Consider the following 20,680-nt stretch of genomic DNA (forward strand, 5'->3'; position numbering starts at 1 on the left):
AATTTGAAACCGTACTGAGAGGGATTTTAAACAACTGGCTGTTCCCCTCACAAGCAATCACACCCTCTACTGTCACTGGCCAAATTTAAAGTGATATGGCAAATGTGGAGCGGATTCTTCGGCTTATATGTACTGTGGATTGAAATACGATTATTTGGGTCGTGCAAATCTCTATTCATAAAGTAAAGCGATAGGCTAACTAATGTTTTTTCACAGTATTTGTGGTAACACTTTACAATAAGGTTCATTAGCTAACATTAGTTAACATTGTAACTGCACTTATAAAGCATTAATTTCAACATTTACTAATACATTATTAAAATCTTGTTAACATTAGTTAATGCACTGTGAACTAACATAAACAAACCATGAACAGCTGATTAACAAAGATTAACTAATGCTAAACAGAGGTGTTGTTCTTGGTTTGTTCATGTTAACTAATACAACCTTATTGTAAAGTGTTACCGTATTTGTTTATCTTCTAAAAAAGTTGACGAATCGCACTATAGCAGTTTAGGGAGCACAATACAACCTTAATCTGCTTTACTTCTGTGATGATGTTTGTGACAATCAAAACATCCCTAATGTATTTTATGAATCAGCTAGTAATTGTATTCCGTGTTGGAGAATACTTGATATTCGCAGACAAATGGATTTTAGACAATGTAAAACTAAAGTGGGGCCTTAACCTCCAGACCAAGCACTTCAATTTTCAAATTCTGGTTAAGACTTTATTCTGAAAAATACTTTAAAATGATGTATTATATATATAAGGGATTTATATGACCCAACGTTTTGAATCAAAATGTTTAATTTGATGTTTAGAAACTGGAATATTGGCTATTTTCTTATGGCAATCTGGTTGTGTTTACACAAATCTTACGTAATCGGAATATTCTTGCGCATATATACACAGACAATGTGAGTCAACATCGAATCAAAATGGCCTATTTACTTAGGCCTACCTGTTTACATTCATAATGCACATTCCTCGTCTTGTTGTGGATGATTCATTGATTGTAGGATTTTCCAAAGGAAAGAAAAATGTTCCATTAACTGATCAAAATACTATACACTTTCCTAAAATGACTTTCCTTGTCCACCTGTGTCAAGTAGGCCTAGCTACTCAGCCACGGGCTGAGTAGGGGCCATTGTTTTAGCAAACAACATTCTGTCCTGGTAACACACTTTTCGGCACCCAATCAAATCCCTTTCACTCTGGAATACCCCAAATTATGGAAGTAAAATGGTTGACTTTATACTTTTAATCTCGCCAAGTTGGTTAGATCCTTTCCTACTATACATGTTTTTTTTTCCTACATATTTTTCAAATAACAGAAAGATATAAGATATTATATTATACATAATTAGCCCTCTATTAAAGTTCACCCCCACAAAAAATTCTGTCATTAATTACTCACCCTCATGTCGTTCCAACCCCTTGCTCTGTCGTGCAAGAACCAATGAGGTTAATTCTCGTGTTACGCAGCACATTTTTAGCTTCTGCAAGAACCAATGAGGGTCATTCTCGTGTTACGCAGCACATTTTTAGCTTCTGCAAGAACCAATGAGGTTTATTCTCGTGTTACGCAGCATGTTTGAGCGTCTGCAAGATCCAATGAGGTTCATTCTCGTGTTACGCAGCATGTTTGAGCGTCTGCAAGATCCAATGAGGTTCATTCTCGTGTTACGCAGTACGTTTGAGCTTCTGCGAGAACCAATGAGGGTCATTCTCGTGTTACGCAGCACATTTTTAGCTTCTGCAAGAACCAATGAGGTTCATTCTCGTGTTACGCAGCACGTTTGAGCTTCTGCAAGAACCAATGAGGTTCATTCTCGTGTTACGCAGTACGTTTGAGCTTCTGCGAGAACCAATGAGGTTCATTCTCGTGTTACGCAGCACGTTTGAGCTTCTGCGAGAACCAATGAGGGTCATTCTCGTGTTACGCAGCACATTTTTAGCTTCTGCATGAACCAATGAGGTTCATTCTCGTGTTACGCAGCACGTTTGAGCTTCTGCAAGAACCAATGAGGTTCATTCTCGTGTTACGCAGTACGTTTGAGCTTCTGCGAGAACCAATGAGGTTCATTCTCGTGTTACGCAGCACGTTTGAGCTTCTGCGAGAACCAATGAGGTTCATTCTCGTGTTACGCAGCACGTTTGAGCTTCTGCGAGAACCAATGAGGTTCATTCTCGTGTTACGCAGCACGTTTGAGCTTCTGCAAGAACCAATGAGGTTCATTCTCGTGTTACGCAGTACGTTTGAGCTTCTGCGAGAACCAATGAGGTTCATTCTCGTGTTACGCAGCACGTTTGAGCTTCTGCGAGAACCAATGAGGTTCATTCTCGTGTTACGCAGCACGTTTGAGCTTCTGCGAGAACCAATGAGGTTCATTCTCGTATTACGCAGCACGTTTGAGCTTCTGCGAGAACCAATGAGGTTTGTTCTCGTGCGTCAAAAAGGTTTGGTTGAGCTGTTTATGTCCACTGATCAATGTTTATTTGTTAACAAAAGCCTAAATTAAATCTGCCTAAATTAGCTCAATTCATATGGTTAAGTTTTACGATTTCTTTATTAACTTTTTGAAGCGTCAAAGTGGTAGCTGCATAGCTGTCAATGGAGGAACAGAAAGCTCTGATTTCATCAAAAAGATCTTCATTTGTGTTCCGAAGATGAGTAAAAGTCTTATGTCTAATGACAAAATTATTCATTTTGGTGTGAACTATCCCTTTAAGTCCTAGATACTTTTTGTTGCTAAAGTACCATTAGCTACAATTATAACTTATTTATATTTTAAACTTAGACACTGGATGACCTTTAAGGGTCCTTGTTTGATGCCCTTCCTTCATAGTACTAAAATGTCATTTTAAATACAAGCTATGGATCAAAATGTGGATGTATCATCAAATAGTATGTTATGACCAGAAATTAAAAATGTTATAGCTAGTGATAAATGCTTCAAGTCCTTAGTTTGGTTGAAAATCCCTCGTTGTGGACACTGATCTTTTCTCTCTTCGGTTGTGTATATTATTTTGGCGAATGTTTTAACTGCTGTCTGTCCTCTAATGTCTGCGCTGTGCTTTTTCCCCCCAAAGTGGGCGGCTTGAAACCGTCTGTGCTGAATAACATTGGCTGTTCCGTTTCACCCCCTCAGCGCTCAGGATCCCGGAAGTAGCCGAGTGAGATCATGGTAAGACAGACCGATAGAGCAGTTTGCGCTGCTGTGGATGTTCTTTATGACAGTTCCGAGTCATACAGCAACAACGTAACATATCAGGCAGTCGTTTTCGAAATTATAACAAAGTCAAAGAACGTGCATTGCAGTTACCACAGCAACGTTGCTGCTGACTTTATAAATAGGAGCTCTCGAGTGCTGCACGGTTGAAGTGACACGAGCGCTGATGCTCAAACTGTTTTTTTAGTTCTTTATCTTTATTTGCTGTGTAATATTCGAGCTCAGCTCAACCAAGACGCCATATGACGCTTTATGTAACTTAAGTATCAGTAAAGGGTGTAACCTGAAAACATGATCGGATTCAGGCTATAAAGTTTCAAGAGGCAGTCGTCATAGTTGTCTTGAAAATACAACCACATTGAAATTTGGATGTCAAGAGTTTAAATGCGATTTGTGCAATTTTCTGATGATAAAATAAGCCCCATCCAAGCTTAAAGCTTAAATAAACAAGAGACAACTGCATATTAAACATCCATGTTAATAAGATTAGTTTATAAGTAAAAATCTCATATGCTAATTTACCAAATAGTGGAACTACTGTTATTCTGTGGCTTTTGTTGTCAAACGAACAATATGAGTAAAAAGCGTTAACGTCCTTGTAGACGTTAAAAAAACCCTCATAATTACAACTCCAACTTGTAAAATGCGAATGCTGTACCACCTGACCACTGCAGATTCATTTAGGGGCCGTTTACACACAGTTTTCAACAAAAAATGTAAAACTTTTCAAGCATTTTGGCCGTTTACACGACAACAGCGTTTTGGGGGTGTGAGTTTTGGCTGGAACTATCTTTTTGGCTGGCCAATGGGGGTGTGTTTGTGAAAAGAGTTGTATCTGATTACTGAATTTGGTGAAATGCAGTCTTTAAAGGTGCACTGTGTAAATGTTAGCGGCACCTAGTGGGGAGGTTGCGAATTGCAACTGCTCACCCCTCCCTTTCGAAGCACATGATGTTGACATTGTCTGAGACATAGATATACATAATAAAGGCTAGATGTTTCGTCCACGCTGATGACCAATGGAGGTCGACAGCCGCACATGGCGGCCATCCTGACACAGTCACTCACTCATTCATTCAATCATTGTGTTTTAATGGTTGCATGTACTTTTTAAATAACCATAACTGATTTTCAAACTGTTTGTTTTGTCATAAACGTCAGAGATGTAGTTATGACACTGCATACTGCATTTGTTCACGCATCCAGAATTATAGCCACGTTCAGCGATTTCAGATTTCAGCGAGATACGAGTATTTGTGTCGTGCAGATCACTCACCTTACATCAGGTACCACAGAGCCTGCCAGAAAGCTTGCCCGTGACAAGATGGCCGCCGGTGATGACGTTAGGCATCCAGCCTTTATTATGTATATCTATGGTCTGAGACAGCAGAGAGTGACTAGCGCTCTCTAGAGCAGTTTGTCCGTTTAGGCGCAAAATAGCGACTTCACTGTAAGGGGACCAGCGGTGTATGTGGATAGAAATGGCTCATTCTAAGGTAATAAAAACATAACGGTACATTATATAAGGTCTTTATACACCACATAGGGAAAACATAGTTATGTATATTATATTGCATTTCTGTCCATAGATCCTCATAACTATTTCACACTGCACATTTTAAGTATGTAAGTGTGTACTATAAATAAATTCCCGTACATGCTAAATTTGCCATGTGAACAACCATGAAAATAATTTTTATGCTTTACTTCTTTAGTCATATGAAATTGGATTAAAATTGGACATACAATAATGGTGCTTCACATTTTGTCATATTTACTAAATATCATAAACTCTAAAGGCCCGTCCACACCAAGAACTATAACGATAACTATAGTAGGATCCACATAATGCTCTGTTTATTCTAATGTCATTTAGAATAAACGATGTCGTTTAGATGTCGTTTTGACATCTGCCGATTTAAATACTTGAGCTTGTTAAAGCATAACGGATTCTGATTGGCTGTCAATGTTTTTATCATTCATCAGCTGGAAAAAATCTTTCTGAAAGTAATTCCATCGATATTGTTTCTCTGTGCCATTATCATTATAGTTGTGGTGTGGATTCTTTTTATATGTAGAACGATTTATCTATATAGTAACTATATATTTATCGTTATTGTCATAGTTTTTGTCCTTGGTGTGAATGGGGTCCTTAAAGGGTCCTTAAAGGGTTAGTTCACCCAAAAAAGAAAATTCTGTCATTAATTACTTACCCTCATGTCGTTCGACACCTGTAAGACCTCCGTTCATCTTCGGAAAACAAATGAAGATATTTTAGTTGAAATCTGATGGCTCTGAAAAGCCTCCATTGGGACAATGCACGGTTCACTCTCAAGACCCTTAAAAGGTACTAAAGACGTCGTTACAAAGTCCATCTCACTACAGTGGTTCTAAAATAACTTTATGAAGTGACGAGAATTAGTTTTTGTGTGAAAAAAACAACAACTAAATAACGACTTATATAGTGATGACCAATTTCAAAACACTGGATCATGAAGCTTCGAAGCATTATGAATCAGCGAGTCGAATCATGACTCGGATCGCGTGTCAAACCGCCAAACTGCTGAAATCACGTGACTTTGGCGATCGAAACCGCTGAATCGACTCACTGATTCATAACGCTTTGAAGCTTCATGATGCCGTGTTTTAAAATCGGTCATAACTATATAAGTCATTATTTAGGTTTTTTTTGCACACAAAAACAATTCTCGTCGCTTCATAAAGTTATTGTAGAACCACTGTAGTGAGATGGACGACGTCTTTAGTACCTTTTAAGGGTCTTGAGAGTGTAAAGTGCATTGTCCCAATGGAGGCCTTTCTGAGCCATCGGATTTCAACTAAAATATCTTCATTTGTGTTCCGAAGATGAACAGAGGTCTTACGGGTGAAATCATTTTTGGGTGAACTAACCCTTTAAGAATGGTCCATAAAAATAGGGCCCAGTGTACTAACATTTTGTGTTGTGCATTGTATTGTGTTTTAGGGTTTAAAGGAAATGTACACAAACTTAACACAAAGAAAATTACCAGTACACTCTAAAAACAAAAGGTTCTGTATTGCACCAAAAATGGTTCTTGGCTCGTAATCATAGAGGAACATTTTTTAGTGCTATATAGCACCAATTTTGGTGCTTCAGTGGTTCTTCAGCGGTTCTTCAGAGGTTCTTCAGCGGTTCTTCAGAGGTTCTTCACCGGTTCTTTGACTAAGGTGCTATATAGCACCTCTGAAGAACCGCTGAAGAACCACTGAAGCACCAAAATTGGTGCCATATAGCACTAAAAAAGGTTCCCCTATGATTACGAGCCTTTTTTTTAGAGTGTACCAGTGGGCCTACTTGTTATCCTTAAAGGCCTGTTCACACCGGGATGATTTTCGCACGCGTTTATCGCCGACGTTTAACGCCTCGGGACTAAACAATGGGCGCCAATGTGAGTGTTCACACCGACGCGCAAAACGCCAGGCGTAAAAGCGTCATTTTAAAAAAAACGCCTCGGGTTTGTTTTTTTATTTTGACGCGGCGCGTAAAAAACTGTCCGACCAATGAGATCGGCGCTTTTGTTCACGTGCCTGGAGCTGCTGAAGTGACAGTAAAACACGACTTGGTGGCGCTCAAGCACAAAACGGTCTTGCCGAGCACACATTGATACGACGAAGAAGTAGTAAGTAGACAAAGAAGATGAACTGCTAATGCTGCTTGCCAGTTAGCAAAAAGTGTGTGAATGGTTTTGTCCATATATATAATATGTCTATGGTTTTGGCAAGCACGTAAATACTGTCTCTCTTCTCCTTCTGTGTGACAAGCGAGTGTCAGAGGCTTAAAGTGCCGCAGCACCATCTTGTGTACCGGGAGCGCATTGACTGAATGTGCACGTTCACTCGGCGCAGCGCCAGTGAAAATCGCTTTGGTGTGAACACTCAAGACGCGCCGAAAAACGGCACGAAAAACGCTGGCGATAAGCGCGCGCGATATTCGTCCCGGTGTGTACAGGCCTTTATAGGTTTAGAATGATAGAAGGAACTTCTAAGGGTGAATCTCACAAAACATGTCAAGAAAGAGTGATTTTTACATTTTCTCTCTCCCTTTTTAACAGATTATTACTTCATAAATTAGAATACACAATACTTCTGGCAAGTGCAAAAGTTCTGAATAAATCCACGGTTGTCAAGAAATATCATCGTTTTGAGTTTGTGTTTATTGAGAACGGCTTCAAATGTGGCTCATCCAATCTGAATTAAGATTTGGTAGTATGTGCGTATAGTTATTTAAAGAATTGTTCTTTCCCCACATGGGCTATAGCTAGACACCCAGACACTAGTCAACTCAAGTGTGTGCACATTTTGTTTATTGAGTCACATGCTGTAATTAATCAAGCCATGTTGTGTCCATTTAGTTTGAAGTTGTAGATGCTCACTAAAGCGGCTGATCAGTGAAGATGTGAATAAATGGGTTTGTTTGATGTTTCTCATTTCTGCTTGCTCACGCAGAGGGGGTGAAAGAGGCACGAGCAGGAAAGGGCCACTTAGGGAATCAACCGTTTCCTCAGAGTAATTGAAGCCAGAGCCTCTGTTATGATGCAGCATCCTAAAGTTGTGATGGAATTTGTCTTTGAGCAATTCTAAATCTGCTCGTGGATTTGCTGAGAGAACTTAAAGTGAGCATAGAATTGTCTCAATTTACTCTCTTAATACAGTTGTGCATGATTAGCATAACTTTGCATGTTATCGCAATGAATCGTTCTTCCACGATCCAATCAATCCCTGATGGAATAAACCAAGATGTGGCCATTGCCCTAATGTTGTGAATGGCGTTTCATGTTGACTTTGGGATATTCGTTTTGGAGAGTTGAAGTAATCTTTGGTTATTAGACATTTAAATGTGACTTTTTACCCTCAGATGGCAGGTGAGAAAAACCCTGCGTCATGTTACTTGGATGAAAGGACCTTCCGGCTTTGCTGTCAGCTCTTTCTCCAACACTCCGAAACCATCCAGGATGGCTGGAGCTGGGAGCAGATCAAGGTGAAGTGAATGTTTGAGTAACTCCACAAAGTCTGGGCCTACTTGTTATCCTTAGAGGTTTAGAATGAAAGAAGGAACTTCTATGGGTGAATCTCACAAAACATGTCAAGAAAGAGTTTTATTTTGAAGATGAAGAAAATTAAGCCTGTTTTTAGAATTTTGCCATTTTTACATTTTCTCTCTCTCAATATTCTCATTATTTCTCAACTCTTGTTAGGTTCTCACTGCAATTGTTAATTGTATTACAACTTTTTTTTTTTAATGTTTCATACAGTATATTTACACTACATTACATATGCACTTCTCAGATGCTTTTATGCAAAGCAGTGTAAATTTTGACAGCAAATTTTGATTTAGTTTTAGTCATAGTCTTTTGACTAAAATGCCATTTAGTTTTAGTCATATTTTAGTCACCTGAATTGTTTTTAGTTTTTAGTCTAGTTTTAGCCGACTAAATATCATAAGATTTTAGTCAATGAAATCTACAGTAGATTTAGTATCCTAAAATCTAATGAGTTTAGTTAAATTGTAATACATTAAGCATTACATAACCGACTGTCACTTGAACTGACATTTTGACATCATTTTGTTTTTGACATTAAAAATACACGAAAGAGAGCTCAATTCACTTTTTTGTTTGTTTTTTAAAAACATCTATATAGTTTTTATAACTTTCTATTTCTATTTTAGTTAGTAGGCCATATCAGGTTAAGCTAAAGCTTCAAATAAGTGTTTTTTTTATTTTATTTCAGTTAACATTTATTTAATTTCAAGTAATTTTTTAATGGTTTTAGTTAACTATTATCTCTTTATAATTTCCTCCTGACTTTCTTCCTGACTATGAATTAAATGGGAATTAAATTAAATACAGTTTATTGTGTAACCAAAAACGAATATATAATGCGTGACTTTTAATTACAAACAAGCTCGAAATACACATTGCCTCTTATTTTGAAATGTCGGTGCCTTACTATTGCAGTTGCAGGAGCTCATTCAAATTCAGGAGATAAAATATGCGTTGTTACAACCGTCTAAAACATATTACTATATAAACATCGTAAAGTAAACATTGTCATTATTCATCAGCATTAGTTCATAAACAATTGCCTGGCATAAATGTGCGCCATTCATTGATTGTGAACCGCTCTGTAGCGCTGTATTGGGGATGAGCCTGTAGAACGTGCAACCGCGCCGTGTTTTCCAGCGGTTAGATCAGCACGCTCAAATCAAATGTGCGCATCTGTTAACACAGGATATCAGTTCTGACTGGATCTCTTCCCTAATCGTCCCTCCCTAACATTTTCGTCTTGTTTTTATTTGTTGACGAAAATTACAGTTGATTTTCGTCATAGGTTTTGTCATCCAACACTAGTTTTTATTTAGTTACAGTCTCGTTTTCGTCAGTGAAAAATGTTGTTGACGAAAATTATGACAAATGATTCGTCAACGAAATTAACACTGATGCAAAGCTACTTACAATAGAGGAACAGAAGCATTTTGTCACTTAATTTAAATGTTTTTACTTCAAAACGACCTATTATGCTTTTGTAAATTTTTGACTTTCTTTAGTTACGAAGCACAAAGTCACTCCAAAGGGAGTTATTCTCTATATCAGTGCGCACTGTTTCTGAACTCCCTGAAAAGCCTTGATTGTAGTGTTGATTTTTCCCTCCATAAACGAACACGCCACAATATTCCTCATTTAAATAATTCCCGCCCAAGGCATACGCAAAAAAAGGGACGAGGCCTGGTTGAGTTAGTTAGTAGTGTGTTGAAACCATAGACCGTAAAAAAATACGGTCTGGACGACGCGACTTCATTCTCTTCCGCTGAAGAAAAGTGAAGCCTCCGGAGGTCCGAATATGGCGCTGACATCTTTGATTTTAGACCGAGTCTGCGCAGTAGTGACCTCGGGACCGGAGTCTGCGCAGTAGACAGCAGGAAGTAGAGCCGCGATATCAAAAGCTCACCCACACTCTCATAGATGCAGAACAACTCATTATGTTGGTGTGAAATAAACAGTTATGGAAATGTAGAAATTAAAGCTAAAGAAAAAAATCTCAGCTGTCAATCATGACGTCACAGCCCCCGTTTTTATAGCATCAAATAACTAACTAAAATTAAACTTATTTAAAGAATGAACACTTGAAAAACTGCCTAAAATGAAAGAAAGCATCTTTTGGGAAAAAATGATTTAGTTTAGTTTGTCTCGTCCATTAGAATACACAGAGGGGCGGGGTTATGAGCTATACAGGGACCAGCCACCTGGGGGGCGATCGAGGCACGTCGGCTTCAGTTTTTAACACAAGTGCTGCAGGTTTGTTTGAAACTCGCAGTTATGGTAAGGGATTTCATTTCCGAAACACACTGGAAGCGGTTGACCAATCAGAACACTACGCTTTTTGGAAGGAGGCGGACCGGAACTAAAAAGAGTGTTACTGACAGACTAGGAAAAGAGGTGCTGCCTGCAACAATGTCAAATATATGTGTTTTTCAACATTCAAGACTATTCTAGTAAACCCCAATAAACTAAATCAAGACTTTGTAAATGGCATAATACGGCCTCTTTAAAAATTGCATTAAAAGCTAGTGCTACCATGCTACAAATGCTACCATGATGTGAAAATGCATGTCCATAGACATTTTGTTTATAGATATCAAAGGTTTTAGTCTACAGAGATGTCAAGTTTAGTCTAGAGATTTTAAGGGAAAGTGTATAAAGGGTCATGAACGGGTTTTTTTTTTTTACTTTATAATGTTTCCTGAGGTGCACTTTATAATGTTAATATGATTTTTACGTAAAAAAAAAAAAAAATGTTTTGTTTTCTATCCTGATTTTAGCCCTCTGTATGATGCATGAACAGTATTGAATGATTTTTAGGCAAAGAAAATCTGTCTGAACTTTAATAATTGCACATCAGAAATCACAGATCAGGCATTAGAATAAACATGGTTACTTGCATCTTTAGTTTTTTACTCCTTTTAATCACCTTTTTGAGTTTAATTGGTCCTGCAGTGTGAAAACATGAATATTCCATTGTCTCTCAATTAATATGGGTTCATAAAATCTGCATGCATAATATTTTGAAATGTCTTTTTAAAATTTTTTAAGGAAAAATGTGTATTTGTCGTAACAATATTATAATTGTTTACTGTCAAGTTTCAGCCAAATATTTTATGAATAAAATAGTGCTGTCAATCGATTAATCACAATTTTTATTTTGGATGCAATTAATTGTGATTAATTGATTGACAGCATTAATTTATTAATTACATTTTTGGCTGAAATATGTCCCAGATACAGTATGTTGTTGACATGTTTCCTGAGATTCATTAGGTGTTTCTTTTACATGCCAGTGTTTTATGGTAATCTGGTGTTGGTTGTGACTTGACTTTGTTCCAGGGCTCTGATGAAGGCTTCATGAAGAAGACTGTTCTCATCCCTGTAAAATCAAGCTTGTTGCACGAACAACATGGGGGTTTCATGCAGGCTGAAAACATGGAGCTTCTGACAGATGACATTCAGGTAAGACAAGTATCACTATTTCTATTGCTCCTACTTAGGAGGATTAGTGATCTGAACAACCCCTAACACTAAGTGCTGACCTTTGACGAGTAAGTCATTTCGTTTGACTCATTTTGGTCATTATAAGCGTACTGTCTCTGAACTGGGGGTGGTTCTTGGGTGGAATGAGCCAGTCCATTTATAAACGCTCACAAAATGGGCCACCAGAAACGAAGACTGACCTAAGTGTTTCCCCACATACTGAATCAATTACCTGAAGGAAACACTTTAACTAAATCCTTGCTGTATAACCGTGCCAGGTATAGTTTTGGAAAAACTTGCTAATGTTGGCATACTCTTTTATGTGACTGTTAAGATGTTTATGCTCTTTTGTCCATCCGGGTGTTTTACACACACACACAATCGTTTAGCTTTGTCTGCACACTACATGCATTTCCATTCGGGGGAAAAATGGTTGTGAGTGACATCTTTAAACTTTAAAGAGTATGCTTGATTTTTTTTTAAAAACAATCTTTGAAGTTAGTATCAGCAAAATATTTTGATTGGTATGCCGGTCTAAATGATCTCCTCCAAAATGGGGGTTGTGCCTTGTGGCTGATTTTTCTTTACCTCCACTCTCAGCCCATTTCATTAGTAAGCCCTTCCGGCTGATTGCAAATGACTCGACTTCTTGCATATTTACATTCAGCTCACACACACTAGGGAAGACTCGACACAGTCTCCCTTCATGAAGGAGATTTTGCCATATTTCAGTGCCATTGGAGAAAGCAGTTTAGTTTTTATGAAGTAACTGATTGTAATGCAATCCATCCGATATTCTGTGGTTGGGGCTGGTCAGTCACACTAATTATTTAATGATATTCACTATTATATCTTCCAGTATTTGCTCTGAAATAGCATTTCTTTACTTAGAGTAACTATCATCTGCAAATGTAGCCAAATTGCTTAGTTTAGGAAACATAACTGGTGAAATTAAAAGCTCCTTAAAATCAATGTGATTATTCACAAAGTTTATATATTACATTTAATATATATATATGAGTCAGAATCTGCTAAGCGGTAATTAAATGTAAATCATGTAAAAATGTAAAGTCTTTTATTGGAAAATTATACATTTTATCAAACTTTGATAATTGCCTTAATCTTTTAAACAATAGAGAAGATATTATTCAAACTACATTTTATAAAAAAATCACCTGTCAAGTTTATAATATATATATTACATATAAGAGTCATATATATACTCATGAGCATATGAGTCAAATTGGGCGACTACAGGGACTCATCTCCAGATCACATGTTTCTATTGTCAAAATGATGGAGAAAAAAAAAAAAAAGATCAGTCAAGAATAGAAAATTATGTAATGTCACTATCAGAATGCATAGTTTGTGCATAAAAAATGTCCATCAAAACCAACACGTTGAATGATGTTCACTAAGCCGGTGAAGTTTTTCCAAATTGATTGGCGTCTATTTTCTTTAGCATGCAGTGTAAAATATTTTGCTCCGTTCCCTGATCATTCGGATTCAATTCAGCAAGTGAAGAACAAATTTATACTTGCATGCAGTATGCATTACATACGTTATCGTCTCTGACAAATAGCATGTTGAAGTCGCTCAGGCCACCATTTTCTCCCTCTTCTCGGAAAGCGATGACGTAGTCATCTGGTAATGTGGGTTTTCCAGAAAATCCGTGACTCGCTGGACCTCTGCTTCTCGTAAATACTACCATGTATTGTGCACGTAATTGTTTGACTGACTTCAATGTTGTGATTATTCAAAAACTGATGGATCATAAGGTAATAATTATTTTGTAGCCGGCAAGTAGTCAGTGAATTGATGTCCATGGGTGTGTTATGTTGATGTTTTTAGTAGTGCTGTGCAATTGAATAATCACGATTAATCGCATCCAAAATAAACGTTTGTGTTTACATATTATATGTGTGTGTACTGTGTATAATTATTATGTATATATACATAAACACAAACACTAGTGTTTTTTTAAGAAAAATTTTATATTTATATATAACATTTTTATATTTATGAATAAGATATAATATATATATATATATATATATATATATATATATATATATATATATATATATATATATATATATATATATATATATATATATATATATATATATATATATATATATATATATATATATATATATATATATATATATATAATATAATATAATATATATGGTGTGTGTGTATATGTATATATATTTATATATATATGGTGTATATATGAAAATATTTCTTAAATATATGAAGGAGTGTGTATTTTTATATATACATAATAATTATACACAGTACACACACATGTATATTATGTCTACACAAACTTTTATTTTGGTTGTGATTAATCGCGATTAATCGATTTCCCAGCACTAGTTTTTTGTTCTAATATTCCATAATATTCCGATAGCCAGCCTAAGTTTTTGACGGACATGATAGCGTGCATAAGGGGTGAACTATGCTGGATTTTTGGGTAATTATAAAATGTGTTGGAGACGTTCAAAATGCTTTTTGTTATTTTGTTACTTATTTTACAGAGTGAAGTTTATTTTGTGGCTTAAATTAAATGTTACTCAGAGACATGTTTGGCTTGTGAACATTTTTACTTTAACTGCCACAAATTCTTAGAATTTTGAAAATCGTTTCTTCTTTTTTTACCGGAAAAGGAGTGGTTTTGATGCTCAAAGTTGTTGTTTTTTTTGTCTCATATAACAAAAATCTTTTATTTGACCCCATGAAAATGCAGATTCTGTTGTAAATAATAGTGAAAATTGCTCCATTGTTAGTATATTTTGACTTTCATATTATATAAACAAAATCACTGAGGATGTATAATAATTATTATATATATTTTGCCTTTTTATCATGACTTATAAGCACATATCTCTGCAGATGCTCATTACTGTAATGCAAAAATTCTGATTCTCATAATTGTAATGCAAAAAGAAATGTTATATTATTTAAATGGTAAAGTATTTATATTTTATGTTGTAGTATGTGTTGTACATTTTAAGTACAGAAAACAACTTGACAGTAAAATGTCCCAATGCATTATAATAATAAGAATTTTCAAGGGAAATGAGCTTAAATCTCAATAAGAAATCTTGATATTAATAAAATATGCTTTGTTTTTATGTAATTTTTTACAGTGTAAAAATAAAGGTTCTTTATTGGCGTCAGTGGTTCTGTGAAGAACCTTTTAACATCCACAGAACCTTTCCATTGCTACAAAAGGTTCTTTAAAAGGTTAAAAATGTTCTAAGAAAAAAACTGTTCACTGAAAAATGGGAAAATAGTGTTTCTATGGCATCACTGTGAAAACACCCTTTTGGAACCTTTATTTTTAACAGTGTATTGCTAGATTTATCCATCGCTGATAAATTACTGAAACACAGAAGCAAAAAGACCAGCATGCATTGTCTATAGTTATACCAACTCAACATCAGCATCTCCTTTGTTCACTCCCCAATATTCTGAAGTCTCATGTGCAGTCGTGCCACAGCGCACGTCACCTGACATGCCCTGCATAAAGGAACATTTAGAAAACTTGACCTTGGTAAAGACTGTTCGGCAGCAAGCAGTAGCTTGCAGGCTACAAGAAAAGTCTCTTTTTTTTTTTTCATTGTTCATGAAAGGAAGAAAAAAAATCCTGAAAGATCTGTGGAAGATTAGGCAAACCAGGACTGCTTTTTTTTTCCTTTTTTGTGGCATCCTGTTTTGAGTGGTGGAATTCTTTTAGGGAGTGAATAAATGCCTCACTCAACAAAAATCTATCAGGGTTAACCCTTTCAGTGCCACACACCTGATTTATGTGGAGCTATGCTCAATGTTACTCTTTGTCTATGAGCACCTGTACATGAAGGGGCCAATAAACAAGAATAATCGTCCTTCTCTCTCTTTATCTCACACCATTGGCAGGGCTCAATCCGAGGGGCGGGATAAACGGTTGTCTTTCAAATTCCCTCTGCACGCAATAGGATAGCGCTACAACTAACCAGAGCGACGAAGAAGGTGAAGCGGAGCTAGTTGATAGATTAAACTTTCGCCGTATCCGGTCAGCAAAACTCCGAACACATCTTCCTTTTTTAAGAATGACTTCAGTGCCGTTTGTTCTTTTCTCAAAGAAAAGCTTAACTCCAAGTCTTCCAGAGTTGCGGCCAAAGCCGATTCGAAAGACCGCTGTTCGCCAGCTTCTTTGTTTACAAGTAGCACGCGGAACCGCGTCAACTCTGCTGTCATTATGTGAAGCCCGCCCACCGACTCTATACACGATGTGATTGGCCTGACCAGAGTTTGTTTTTTCCAGCTCGCAAGCCAACGGAGAGTTGCTAGACGAATCTGGCTGCAAATTAGATTTGCTGCTGCTAGGGTGCATCTTGATTTCTAGGCTAACATATACACACAGTGTTGGTCAAAAGTTTGGAAGCATTACTATTTTTAATGTTTTTGAAAGAAGTCTCTTATGCTCATCAAGGCTGCATTTATTTGATCAAACATACAGAAAAAATTATAAAAAAAGTTATATTGTAAAATATTATTACAATTTAAAATGCTTTTCTATTTTAATATACTTTTAAAAATATAATTTATGTCTGTGATGCAAAGCTGAATTTTCATCAGCCATTACTCCAGTGTCACATGATCCTTCAGAAATCATTCTAATATGCTTATGATTTATTATCAATGTTGGAACCAGTTGTGCTGCTTAATATGTTTTTATAACCTGTGATACTTTTTTTTTTTTTTGCATTCTTTGATGAATACAAAGTTTAAAAATTACAGCATTTATTTAAAATCAATTTTTTTTTTGTAACATTACACTACCGTTCAAAAGTTTGGGGTCAGTAATTTTTTTTTTTCTTTTGTTTTGTTGAAAGAAATTAATTTAACTTTTATTCAACAAGGATGCGTTCAATAGATAAAAAGTGATAAAGATTTATATTGTTAGAAAAGAATTCTGAAAAAATGCTGTTCGTTTTTAACTTTTTGCTCATCAATGAATCCTGAAAAAAGTATGACAGGTTCTGAACACTGATAATAAATTGGCATATTAGGATGATTTCTGAAGGATCATGTGACACTGAAGACTTGAGTAATTATGATGATAAATTCAGCTTTGCATTAAAGAAATAAAATACATTTCACGGTATATTAAAATATAAAACCATTATTTTGTAGCTATATATATATATATATATATATATATACATACATATACATATACATATACATATACATATACATATACATACATATACATGCATTTTTATTATTTGCAATTAGTATTGTTTTTTCCCTTTCAGAAAAGACTAATTGAGTCTCGTCCAACCACTACAGTTTCTTGTAGCTGCTATATAACCACATTTAAGGAAGGAATCTTTATTTGTTCCTCAAGAGATGCACCCAGAAGCAAAAGATATTTTAATCCTTTAAGTGCGAAGAATGTAAACGGAATTACTAGGATAATTAAACCCGTAATTAGGGCTTATTTAGGTTAATGAAAGAGCCCATCCTTCATCATCCTCTGAAATTACCCAGCCAAACGCTGGTATTCAGGTAAGCAAGGGGAACGTCTTCTACTCTGCTATTGCACGTCCAGTATTGATCTTCCTTTTGACAGTGAAAAACGGAGCGTGTATAAAGTGTATACCTGAGCTCATGGCTCTGTTAGATCCTCTTTATAGCTCTAGTCTGCTGCAGCGTGCCACACAGCCCTTTGCTTTCCTTGTGTGTTTGTGGAGTTGAACAGGTGTCGCCGTTTAGCGATTGCACCGTTACATCTGTACACCTGCTTGAACGTAAACACGGCAGCATTTGAATGACAACAAACGGTGGCGGATGCCAGTTGTTGTTGCTAGAAACACGTTTCAAAGTTAATAAACGCCCCTTTTTAAACTTGACCTTTTAATCATTTTAAGCGTGTTCTGCAGGCGCACGTACACAGCAGCTGAACTTTTGTCCTTTATTTGAATTCCAAATGCAGTCGAAGAGTCAGTTATGCAAAGGTTGAATGAGAGCTTTCGTTTTGCTAAACGAGTTCCTGCCTGAAATCTAATGCGTTTTCTGCTAGCGTATTTAGACTCTTTTTTAACTCATCTCACACCTAATTTTACACCCTCTAGGTGAGATATTTTACCTTTCAATGCTGGTACTGTTTGGAAAAAGCATGACGTCATTGTTTATCTGACCTGCCTTCCCTCTTTCCAAACTCTTTTATTCCTGACAGACGTCGGATGTGAAACAGTAGTATTGTGTCTCTCAAGACTGCGCTTGAATGGGAGGGAGCAGATGTTATCAGTAAAGGCATGGATGCGTGAAGAATCCTTGAGCCTGCATTGAACTTGCCAGGGATACAGCCACCGCCTCTGGTGATCCGACTTGTCACTCAGACACTTTCGCTAATTAAACCTGCACGTATCAGTGTGGACCGCAAAGGCCATGTGATCGAAATCACATTGCAGTTGCCATTTAGGAGTGCGCAAAGACTTTTTATTACAAATTATTTATATTACAACAAAGCTATAGACTACAAGCTAATAACAAGTAGCTAACTACATGGAAGGGTGAAATATCTTTTAAACGTATGTATACACTGATCAGGCATAACATTATATCAGGTGAAGTGAACAACACTGATTATCTCTTCATCACGGCACCTGTTAGTGGGTGGGATATATTAGGCAGCAAGTGAACATTTTGTCCTCAAAGTTGATGTGTTAGAAACAGGAAAAATGGGCAAGCGTAAAAATTTGAGAGAGTTTGACAAGGGCCAAATTGTGATGGCTAGACGACTGGGTCAGAACATCTCCAAAACTGCAGCTCTTGTGGGGTTTTTCTGGTCTATCAAAAGTGGTCCAAGAAAGGAACGGTGGTGAACCGGCGACAGGGTCATGGGCGGCCAAGGCTCATTGATGCACGTGGCCCGTGTGGTCTGATTGCTCAATAAGTTAATGCTGGTTCTTGAAAGAAAGGTGTCAGAATACACAGTGCATCGCAGTTTGTTGCATATGGGGCTGCACAGTCAGGGTGCCCATGCTGACCATTGTCCACCACCGAAAGTGCCAACAGTGGGCACGTGAGCATCAGAACTGGACCACGAAACAATGGAAGAAGGTGGCCTGGTCTGATGAATCACGTTTTCTTTTACATCAAGTGGATGGCCTGGTGTGTGTGCGTCGCTTACTTTGGGAACACATGGCACCAGGATGCATTCCTGAAAAAGGCAAGCTGGCGGAGGCAGTGTGATGCTTTGGACAATGTTCTGCTGGGAAACCTTGGGTCCTGCCATCCATGTGGATGTTACTTTGACACGGACCACCTACCTAAGCATTGTTGCTGACCATGTACACCCTTTCATGGAAACGGTATTCCCTGGTGGCTGTGGCCTCTTTCAGCAGGATAATGTGTTTGAGATGTTGACTTGGCCTCCAAGTTCCCCAGATCTCAATCCAATTGAGCATCTGTGGGATGTGCTTAACAAACAAGTTCCGATCCATGGAGGCCCCACCTCGCAACTTACAGGACTTAAAGGATCTGCTGCTAACATCTTGGTGCCAGATATCACAGCACACCTTCAGGGGTCTAGTGGAGTCCATGCCTTGACGGGTCAGGGCTGTTTGGGCAACAAAAGGGGGACTAACACAATATTAAGCCTTCTATAATTTATGCCTGATACATGGGCGTTGGAACCATTGTATGTGGGTGGGACAAGACCCACCCACTTTTTACGATCAATGATATTGGATCCACTCACTTTTATCGTCTCTAATTCAGCTGATTACCTACCCCTAACCGATAAACACTTATTATTAAACACGTTAGACGCTTTTATTTCCACTGTTCTAATATTTTCTTCATTTTTATTGAAAACAAATGCCTTTCCGATCTGATATGTGATGGGAAAAGGGAGTAGAGTGAGTTTGGCAAAAGGCTGATTCGAACCTTGGGTCGATTTGCATCAACTTGATGCTATGCATTTTACCCCTACACTATTGCCGCCCTCAATGATGCAGGGATTTCCGTAATTTTGTCTTGCCCAACCAAATGAATATTCTGAAAATTACAAATGAACCAATTTACTTGAACAAATATGACTGTCCAATTTGTGACAGCAATGTAGCTTTCTGTTGTGTTACATTGCTCGTTGTTGGTAAAAGTTGCTTGTTACTGGAGAACCTACAGTGTGATGTATTCTGTAATGTCTACAACGTGTAGTTTCAGTAAATTAGTTTGCTGCTTTTAGTTGTAGTCACTCCCCAGTTACTCTGAGGATGGTTGTTAACTCCTACCTAGTATGACGGCACCGCTTCCTGTTTATCTGTGTTTGTGCAAGTTGCAGCGCACTAAACCTTTATACCACATTCTGACAGCCAATTAATCACCAGGGGTTGCAGGTCGAGAAGGAGCAAGAAAATTCAGTGCGCACGGCCCAATGAAAGAGAGGTAAATAGTCTGCACAACATTTGTGCATATGGTCCCGCTCGAGGGTCCTGTGCATGATGCCATTAGTCATGCTCCACAACATAAAGGGTGGAATGTACAAACTCCCTCAACATGTCAACAACGTCCTATGAATGAAGGATGCAAGAGGAAAACAAAAAGGTAAACACATGCTGTTGCCCACTGTTCAGGAGGTCTCATTTTCATCAGACAAGTTATGGAAAGAAGAATGAAGTCACATGCTGGTCGATGAATCACTCGCGTATGTCGATGGCTGGGTGGTGTGGATGTACGTTTGGGTTTGGTATCGCGGCTCAGGGTTTATGACAAGTCTGCACATGTACCATTGATCAGATATGCGATATGGCTCCATTCATGACTTCTTGCAGGTGGAAAGTTAGTTTTCTTGTAGAAGATTGTTAAAGCGGTTT

The 20,680-nt window shown here is 37.4% G+C and overlaps 1 protein-coding gene across 2 annotated transcripts in view; it reads left to right on the plus strand.

Moving 5' to 3' along the window:
- The first annotated feature begins 3,154 nt into the window (after nucleotides 1-3,154).
- Nucleotides 3,155-20,680, plus strand: part of atg10 (ATG10 autophagy related 10 homolog) — a 40,412-nt gene continuing 22,886 nt past the window's right edge. Inside the window, exons 1-4 of one of the 2 annotated variants that reach the window (XM_079804914.1) lie at nucleotides 3,155-3,192; nucleotides 7,723-7,889; nucleotides 8,132-8,254; nucleotides 11,658-11,780. In XM_079804914.1, coding sequence (XP_079661040.1) covers nucleotides 8,132-8,254; nucleotides 11,658-11,780 — 246 coding nt within the window. In that variant the 5' untranslated portion in view covers nucleotides 3,155-3,192; nucleotides 7,723-7,889. The remainder of the gene's footprint in view (nucleotides 3,193-7,722; nucleotides 7,890-8,131; nucleotides 8,255-11,657; nucleotides 11,781-20,680) is intronic. The other variant, XM_079804915.1, reaches the window with a different exon arrangement.

Source organism: Gobio gobio (genome assembly GCF_949357685.1).
Source record: "Gobio gobio genome assembly, chromosome: 22".
Classification (NCBI taxonomy): domain Eukaryota; kingdom Metazoa; phylum Chordata; class Actinopteri; order Cypriniformes; family Gobionidae; genus Gobio; species Gobio gobio.